The 10,408-nt window shown below is 37.1% G+C and overlaps 1 protein-coding gene across 1 annotated transcript; it reads left to right on the top strand.

Annotated features, from left to right (window-relative positions):
- Nucleotides 1-8,567: 8,567 nt before the first annotated feature.
- LOC112506143 (acidic leucine-rich nuclear phosphoprotein 32 family member B-like) lies at nucleotides 8,568-8,957 on the top strand. Its single transcript, XM_025110169.1, has one exon. The coding sequence runs from the start codon at nucleotides 8,568-8,570 to the stop codon at nucleotides 8,955-8,957; it is 390 nt and encodes a 129-aa protein (XP_024965937.1).
- The last annotated feature ends 1,451 nt before the right edge of the window (nucleotides 8,958-10,408 follow it).

The raw sequence follows: 10,408 nt of genomic DNA, 5'->3' as shown, positions 1-10,408 counted from the left end.
TTTTGAAGTTGTATGTTATGTAGTACAAGAACTTGTATTTTGGTATTTTTGAATTGTGTACTTTGTACTTTAGTTTCTTGTACTATGGGAGATAAGTGGTGTAATACATGTATTTCTTTGAATGAATTATGTGTTATATGCAATGTGAGATGTGGGTGGTTACAAAGGTGGTATCAGAGCTTGAGTTTAAGATATTTAGGTATTCAATGCATGATGCGTAGAATTAAATTGTTTCATTACATATTAAGGGTCCCAGACATAGTTAGTACCATTGGAAATAAATATGATAAATTAAGGGATCAGTGTGTAAGGTACATTCGAATTACATTTGGCCAATTTAATTATGAATCTACAGGTACATAACTGAACTTGAACACTTTATTATATTTGGGAATGTGAATACATGATTATTAACATTGAAATTTGCAGATGACTAGCCGATCACGAAGATTTGAAAGGATCACCCGCCCCAATCCTAATGATGCAGAGGATTCCCCTGATGTTGCTCCAATTAATACATTAGAGGGTAGAGGTAGAGGTGGAAATAAAGGCAGAGGTAGAGGAAGAGGACAAACTAGAGGTAGAAATGGTCAATCTTAGACTCATGTCGATCATGGAGAATCTAACTCTGAGAATGTTAATCAAGAATAGATGCCCTAGCCAAAGTATGTAACCAGGGATACGTTAGCTAAGAAAATGGAAAAGTTAAGAGAAACATTGACATCCTTTTTAGGAATACCTGCCAGAATTGAAACTGAAAAAGTTGAGATAAATGCATTTGTTCCAGTTATAAACAATAAAGAAGGAAATATCAAAATGTTTCTAACATGCAAACCTCCAACCTTTTCCGGAGAACGAGATCCAGTTAAAGCCATGTGTTGGATCAAAGAAATAGAGTCTGTATTTAACACTATCAGATGCTCAGAGGCAAATAAAGTCAGGTTTGATATTTCAATACTAAAGTCTAACGCACTGTCCTGGTGGGAAGTCGAATCTTTGGCCAGAGTAGATATTCTACAAACATTATCTTAGGCAGAATTTGTAAACAGATTTAAAGAACAGGTTTGTCCAAAGGCAGCTATAAGACAGATGGAGGAAGATTTCTTGAAACTAGAATAGGGCAATGGAACCGTAAGGGAATATACAGAGAAATTCATTAAATATTCTCGATTTTTTGAGCATTATATCTCATCTGAATCAGGAAAAGTAGAAAGATATATTTGTGGTTTAAAACCATCTATTCGGGAATTTGTGATTGCCATGAATCCTGCTACATTTTCTTTAACTGTGGATGCAACAGAGGTTACTGAGAGGAATAAGAATAGGCAGGAAGAGGGGAAAGTCGTTGAAAAGAGACAATGGGAAAGACCTTCAACAGGTTACCGAGGACCAAAATCTGTGAAATATGGCAATAAACCTGTTCATAAATTTAATGCAAAAACTTGTCCCCGGTGTCATCAAATTCATCAAGGCGACTGTAAAACAGATCTAAGGAACTGTTATCAGTGTGGTGAGGCAGGTCACTTGTCAAGGAACTGCCCAATTTCTAAAAGATGTTTTAATTGCAATTCATCGGATCATCTTCGACCTAACTGCCCACAATTAAAGATTCCACAGTTGACTATGGGAAGTAATACCTTAAGTGCCCGTGGAAGACCAAATATTACCACAGGAGGACAAGGAGGGGTGCGGGGTGGATCATTTCAAATGACTAAGAATGAGGCCGAGACCAAACTGAATGTAATAACAGGTACATTTCTCGTAAATTCTTTATATATTAAGGTGCTATTTGATTCTGGTGCAAACTATTGTTTGTATCACCATCCTTTACTGAATATGCATCATGACTTATGTGCCACTTGATGATAGATTAGTAGTTGACACTGCTAACAGTCAAGAATATGTTGCTTATGTATTCAATAAATGTGTTATTAATATTGAGGGTAGTGAGTTACCGATCTGACTGCTTCCAATGCCGATGAAAGAATTCGATGTAGTAGTGGGAATGGATTGGTTAGCAGATAATCAGACAGCTATTCTCAGTAATAGAAAAATCATCAGAATTATCTTACCGGACAGAGGGCCAATTATTATTTATGGTGATCGTCAGAATCATCACACCAATCTTTTATCTATATTAAAAGCCCGAAAGTGTATTTAGAATAAGTGTTAGGGGTATTTGGCTTATGCAATTGATGCAAAGAAAAAAAAGGGAAGCAAGAGCTAATTCCAACTGTTAGTGAATACCCAGAAGTCTTTCCAGAAGAATTATCTGGTCTACCACCAAACAGAGCTGTTGAATTTAGGATTGACTATACTTGGGGCAGCACCGGTAGCTAAAGCGCCATACAGATTAGCTCCATCAGAACAAAAAGAATTGGTTACTCAGTTAAAGATCTGCTTGACAAAGGATTCATTAGACCCAACACTTAACCATGAGGAGCTCCAGTCCTTTTTATTAAAAAGAAAGATGGGTCTATGCGGATGTGTATAGATTACCAAGAGCTGAACAAATTGACGATAAAAAATAAACATCCTTTACCAAGAATCGATTACTTGTTTGATCAACTGGTGGGAGCCAGTTATTTCTCAAAGATTGATTTAAGATCAAGATACCATCAGCTCAAAGTTAGAGAAGAAGACATTGCCAAAATAGCTTTCCGAACTAGGTACGGACATCATGAATTTTTAGTTATGCCATTCGGTTTAACTAATGCACCTGCAGCCTTTATGGATATAATGAATCAGGTATGTAAAGAATATCTTGATAAATTCGTTATTGTATTTATTGATGATATTCTCATATACTCTAAATTTGAAGAAGAACACGCAGAACATCTACGTTTGATACTCGAACTTTTAAAGAAGGAAAAGTTGTATGCAAAGTTGTCCAAGTGTGAATTTTGGTTATGAGAAGTTCAGTTCCTAGGTCATGTTATATCAGAATTAGGGGTAAAAGTGGATCCAACAAAAATAGAGGCAGTCAAAAAATGGGATGCACCAAGAACCCCTTTCGAAGTACGAAGGTTTATTGGATTGGCAGGCTACTACCGTAAATTTATTCAAGATTTTTCCAAATAGCAATGCCATTGACCAAATTGACTCAAAAGAATATCAAGTTTCAGTGGAAAGAAGAACAACAAAAAGCCTTCTAATTATTCAAAGATCATCTTTGTAGTGCCCCAGTATTGTCCTTACCAGATGGGTCAAAAGACTTTGTGGTTTACAGTGATGCTTCAAAACTAGGTTTAGGTTGTCTTTTGATGCAAAAGGGGAAAGTAATTGCATATGCATCCAGACAGCTAAAGGATAATGAGAAACAACATCCAATTGCATTGAAAATATGGAGGCATTATCTATTGGGAACAAAGTGACAGATTTACACTGATCATAAGAGTCTACAACATATGTTCAACCAGAAAGAGTTAAACATGCAACAATGTTGATGGATTGAACTAGTTAATGATTAAGACTGTGAAATCCTTTATCATCCAAGAAAAGCCAACGTGGTAGCCGACGCTCAAGTAGAAAAGAGAGGAGTGGAACAATTAAAAACCGTGGCAATGAGAATGAACTTAACTCCTGATCTTCATAAAGAAATTTTTAAATTTCAAAAGGAAGGTGTTAAATAGGATCATATGAAGTTAGAAAGATTGGGTAAAATGATTTCCACCTTGGAATCGAATGGGGAAGGAATTATGTGCTTTCAAGGACATATTTGAGTACCACGCTATGGGAATATACGGAAAACTATTTTGAATGAAAGTCATAAGTCCCGATATTCTATTCATCCAGGTACCAATAAGATGTATAAAGATCTAAAAGATTTCTATTGGTGGCCCGGATTAAAGAAAGATATAGCAAGGTATGTGGAACAATGCATAACATGTCTGCAAGTTAAGATTGAACACCAGAGACCCTATGGAAATCTTCAATCCTTGGAGATTTCTGTATGGTAATGAGATCATATCATGATGGACTTTATCATGAAACTACCCCGAACTCCAAAAGGATACAATGCAATCTGGGTAATTGTGGATCGTTTGTCTAAATCTGCACATTTTCTACCAATAAGGGAAAGTTATCCATTAGAAAGTTTAGCTCAGATTTATATCAAGGAAATTGTTACCAGACACGGTGTTCCACTATCCATCATATCTGACAGAGATAGCTGTTTTACTTCAAAATTATGGGAAAGTTTTTTAGAAGGTTCTGGGGTCTTAAATTCAATTAAGCCCAACATATCATCCACAAACATACAGGAAAAGTGAGAGAACCATCCAGACTCTTGAATATATGTTAAGAACTTGTGTTATTGACTTTGGGGGATCATGGGAGGATCATTTGCTATTAATAGACTTTGCATATAATAATAGTTATCACTCCAACATCAAAGCGGCACTGTATGAGGTTTTGTATGGACGTAAATGTCGAACGCCGTTATGTTGGAATAAAATGGGTGAGAGACAGTTGACAGGTCCCGAAATTGTCCAAGTAACTTCTTAAAAGATTGAACAAATCCGTGAAAGAATTAAAACAGCTTAGGACTACCAGAAAAGTTATGCCGATAAACGTCGAAAACCAATTGAATTCTATGTGGGTGATTTTGTGATGCTAAAGGTTTCTCCATTGAAAGGTGTTATTAGATTTAGAAAGAAAGGTAAGCTCAGTCCAAGATATATTGGGCCATTTATAATTTGCAAACGGGTTGGGCCAGTGGTTATCAGTTAGAACTACCAGAAGAGCTCAGTTTAATCCATAATAGTTTTCATGTGTCAAATTTGCAGAAATGTCTAGCTGATCGAAGTCTAGCAATACCACTTCTAGAAGTTAAACTAGATAGTAAAATGAATTTTGTGGAAACACCAGAAGCTAAAATTGACCGAAAAATCAGGGTGTTGTGGAACAAAGAAATTAGTTTGGTAAAAGTACAGTGGCGTTTTCATAAGGGTTTAGAAGCAACCTGGGAGTTAGAATCTGAGATGAGAACCAGGTACCCATGGCTATTTAATTAAATGAATTCTGGGACAAAATTCTTTTGAGGGGTGGATAATGTGATAACCGGGATTTAAGACAGCCGCAGTTGAGGTAATCTTTATGTGATTATTATGTGAATATGTGATAATGTGCATATTTATTTATAAGGTTGATTATATGCATAAGTAAATTGCATAAATAATATATGTATGCGTATGGGTTACTGTGCATACATGAAAGGTATTAAAAGTACATGGTATTATGCGTACAATGGGAAATATTAAAATATTTACATGTGATGTGCATAACCTTGAATAGGAAGAAGTAGAAAGAGGGAAGTTTTTATAATATTAAAACTTCCACCGCCTTTATGAGTTTAATAATGTTAGTTACTTCACCGCCTTTGATAATATATATATATATATATATATAACAGATAAGACCAATCTTATCTTATTTTTACCTGATGGTTAAAAGAAAAGAGTAGTGGCGGTGAGAGTGCGTTCTAGAGAGAAAACTAGCATAAAAGTGATTTGAAGATTCTGTGATTAATCTTCAAAATTGTGCATACAAGGTGAGTTTTGTTATTAAAATTCTTATGTGTTGATATTTGAAACAAATGGTTTTCAGTAGGTGATTTTTATAGATAAAGGGGAAACTGTTTTTAGCAGTTGAGTTGAGTTTATGAATCTGGGTTTTGAAACTGTTTCTGAAATATAAAGAAGATTTTGCTTCTTTAAACAGTTGAAGATGATATCTTATTTTTAAGGATTAAAGGGTTTTAAGTTTGGAAAATTATATTAAAGAATTGTTAGTTCTTGAGTTTCAAGTTTTGGTATAAAACTGGTTAAAACTATAGATGATGTTCCCTCATGACGGTTGTGACTTCAGTCTGTCTTGATTGAAAATAATCAGTAGATTTTAATAAAGAAATAAGGGTGGCATATCAAGGAGAGGTGTACCTTGGGATAAAGGTGGCATATCAAGGAGACGTGTACCTTTGGATATAAGGGTGACATTTGTATGTGTGATTATTATAGCTCTTACTGTTGTATCCCTTAAGATTGCAATGGTTTTGGGTCCTTATTTGTTTGTGATTTGAAGACTCAGGAATGTTGCTCTTATTGGAAATAATAGTAATCATGTTATTGAAAAGGGGAAAATTTGGCTTATGGCCAGAGGTTTTGGATAACCATGCTTTTGACTTATAGTGTAAAAGATATGAAGAACCAAAGAGGCTCTGGTTGTTCTTTGAAAGGGAACTAAAGGATCTCTGGTCGTTCTTTTAATAGAACCTGAGGGGCTCTGGTTAGTCTCTGTTTATGATAAAAGTCCTTATTTTCAAACTCCTATCTGGACAAGAGGCTCTGTATGTATTGTATAGAGGCTATGTGTCATAAATGTTGTATTTCAAATTCTTCATAAAACTTCTTGCCCTTATTTCAATTTAGAAAACTATTTATATGAAATGGATTTAGCAAAGCAAGACGAGCCTGAGGAGCTTTGGTTTGTCTTCACAGTTAAACAAGCGGAGCTCTGGTTGGTCTTTGCAATTGAACCAGAGGTTCAGGTTAGAAGGACCAGAGGCTATGGTTATATATAAGGTTTTAATTTATACTCTTTATATACTTGGAAAATATTTGCATTCATTTTATGTACATGACTTTGTAAATATATGAATGTTAACTTGAGAGGAGCTCGGATTGGTAGGACAAGAAGCTTTAGTCAATGGAACGATAGGGGCTGTGACCCTTCTGTTTTATAGAATAAATTCTTCTCAACTCAAGATTTGGTCTTTAGAACCAGAGAGGCGCTGGTCAAGGTGATCTATGAGAATATGTTTTTGTTTATATGAAAAGTTGATTTTAAATAATGTTTTGGTGATCTTCACCCTACAAATACAAGGAAAAAAAGGATCTCACTAGACCTTCAGGTCTAACCCTCATTTTGACTTTCAAATATGTATTGCAAGAACAACTGAGTACCATGATAGTAAAGGAAAAGGGAAAATGTAATTTGTTCTCTTATGTGCATAGTTTTGTGAAGATCAGCCTATGGATGTGTTTAGGTATGAAGTTGTATGTTATGTATTACAAGAACTTGTATTTTGGAATTTTTGGATTGTGTACTTTGTACTTTTGTTTCTTGTACTATGGGACCTAAGTGGTGTAATACATGTATTTCATTGAATGAATTATTTGTTAAATGCAATGTGAGACGTGGGGTGTTACAAACCGGATGTCAATGGTTTGGCATTACATGTTCTCTCACTTCATTCGACTATTCAGTTACCAGAGATATCAACATCAACTACTCTCAGCTTAGCTTTGATGACTTGGTACTGAACCTGAACAAGCGCCAAAGGGAAAATGTGGTTCCCTACACCAGTGCCTGAGTGAGATTCTATCCAGAATCCTAGCAACAAAGTACCCCCTTCAGTGTGATCTTCCCATTTTCAGGCTTGGAACCACAAGTCCAAGCCTTCAGAAGTTGGTCTATTTCCTCAAATGTTGAGTATACCCAATGCTCATCTTCTTCTTTAGTAGCCATGACTGTGGCAAACCCCCCTGAGTCAATCCAAGCTACTACCTTCTTATCCTCCCGAAAGAGAAAACTATCTGAATCCACTCTTAATCCCTCAAAGAGGGTTAAGAAATCCATAAAGGGGAAGTCATCTAAGCTAGGTGAGACCTCTCAACAGGTCTCAAGTATTGAACTTCGCCTTACCCCGATGCATATGCTTTTCCCCTCCCTACCTTTCAGCAATATCTTGAGTTGTTGTCGTATGCCTGGCACCTACCCCAACCACTTCAGTGACTCAAATCAATGAATGTGTGATTCTCATCATAATCACTACTGATCCTTCACATCTCTTCTCAACCGTTATCTCCTACCCTCCATCTTTGGTCTTTATCACACGAGCTAATGACTGATAGTGGTTGTCCCCACTATTGGTGAAGCTTTCATGAAAGGAACTGAGGATGCTCCTCTCGACTCCCCTCAGCAACGTGCGGTTGATCCTCTCGATAGCGCATTTAAGATATGGTTGATGAACCTCTCTCTCTGCAGGTCCTAAAGAGAATGAACCCCCACTCACTGAGATATGATATGGCTGGGGATGTCAAGCTGCTTCTCTCTGTTGTTGCGACCATCCTTAACAGGATGGACGAAGTTCAACAGGGAATGCCCTCGAAGGAGTACCTGGATCACGGCCTCTCTATTATCCAAACTGAGGTTTGTGAAGTCAAAGAACAGTGGAACTTCATGAAGATGGGAAACCAACACAACTCTGAAGCTGTCGCTGCTCTCTTCAGCAAGGCTGAAGATGCTCAGGCTCAGCTCACCAAGCATGGTGAGCTACTTGAATGGATTTTCCAGCTTCTACAACAACCTGCACCTGTCCATGAACCCTCCTTAAGTGTAGCTGATTATCATCAGCTGGATATGGTTGAGCTAAACCTTCAATAGGCTGAAGCCATTGCCTGCATGGAGCAAAAGTTGCAAGACCTCGTTTCTCGCCTCCCTTTCTCAGGTAATGGTATTGATGATGATGAAGAGGGGAAGAAGGCTACGAAGAAGTCCTTGGGGAGATGGCATTGGAGAACCCTAAAGAGAATGTCAGGGAGAAGACCCCTGAGGATGCCATCGATGATGATGTTGTGGTTATTGCTAACCATGAAGACCTTCCTCCTTCCACCTTTGCATTTACAAATGCTGGTGAAGAGGAGGAAGATGATGATGATGAGGAGGATTTTGAGCCTCAGATCCCAGACATAGGTACTGACCTTGGTGGTGATGATGATGACAACAATGATGATGATTTCTCTATTCAAATTATACCAAGACAGCCTTCTTTTGAAACCCATGAGGATGAGGAAGATGAAGATGAAGATGAAGCTTTCAACCTCATACCCAGGAAGTCATCAAGACAACATGTATGCTCAGAGGTTGAAGAAGACGTGAGTATGGCCAGCTTATAAGTCAACTTGAACAATCTGGAGTACAAATTCCTTTTCCTACCTCTGGATGCGGTGAGTTTGACTTCCTCTACGAAGTTGAACATGAACAATCCTTGAAAGTTGAACAAGAGCTGAAGCAACATCAACATCAACTTAAAGACAGTCTGGAGTTATCCAAGAATCTAGCTGATCAAGCTCTTGCTAAAGGGAAGTTTTCACAAAAAGATCCTCTCAGTGCTCAAGCCTGAATCTTAGAAGAAGTTGAACAGAAAAGACAAAGGGTGATAACGCTGAAGAATATGGATCTTAATTGGTGTAGAGAAATTATCGAAAAAGAATGAGCCCTCACAAAATCTCAAACGTCACTATCAGTAGACGAATGAAAGATGGTGCTCTTCTATTTTCTATGGTCATATTCCTAGAGAACAACAATGTTGTCACTGAGTATCCTTCCTTTCTCAGTCAGTATGGTTTCTATGAATGGCTCGAGATTCGACAGGTGATTCAAAAGTCCAAATCCAAGCATACGGCTTACATTGAAGAAGTTTTGAACGAACTAATCAACAAGGTGGCGAAGATCATTGAGGTTCCTCCTCTGCCACAGAAGTCCTCTCGAAGAAGAAAGCTTTCTAATCCTAAAGAAGGTTCATCCCACAGGAACAAGCATGAAACAAAATTCTCAGTAGATGAGCTCTTTAAGGATAGAAAGAATCCATATATCTCAATGCTGAATCTATCACTGGTTGAAAAAGGATCCTTTATTCCCAATACAGTGCATGTGAAGCCTGAATATGGCCTTATGTTCATTGACTATGATGGCCAGTACAAGTTTTAGCGAGTGTCTGAGTTCCATATCTGCCCAATAATTCACTTAGAATTCCTTCAAACTTGGTTGAACGAAGATCTTTATGGAGAGATGATGGACTACAAGATTTGAAAGGAAATGCTCAGAAGAAATATTCAAGGAAAAGATGTCCCTGACTACATCAACTTCGACAATCTAGATTATTGATCCTCGTACTTAGAGATTTGATGATGATCCATTTTACATCAGGAAGGACGCTAAAAGGTCTCATTAGTGTTCGCTGAATCTTGTGCATACTTCACACATTTGTAGACGAGCTTGTTATCACTAAACACCGCTTCAGATCAAGAACTTGTTGGTCTCTAATTTTTAGTTTCTGTCTTCAACATCACTGAATGATCTATGGTGTGAGTTTTATCTTCTTGAAGTATATTGGTCTCTGCATGAATTAGAATAGATGTTCAGCAACCACTGAATATACTCACTGGAGATACTTGAAACTAAGTAACATATATAATACAGTTCGATAGGTAAAAGGATCATCATCAAATCATTGATAGAGAGGATCAATAATCTCCCCCTATTTGATGATGACAAAGCAACATAAAAAAATTGCTTAAATTAAATCATAAGGAAAAAAGTTCTAGTAATATACTTGCCTTTTAAC

This window comes from Cynara cardunculus, assembly GCF_001531365.2.
Source record: "Cynara cardunculus var. scolymus isolate 2C chromosome LG 2, CcrdV1, whole genome shotgun sequence".
Classification (NCBI taxonomy): Eukaryota; Viridiplantae; Streptophyta; class Magnoliopsida; order Asterales; family Asteraceae; genus Cynara; species Cynara cardunculus.
This window is presented reverse-complemented; position numbering and strand designations above follow the sequence as displayed.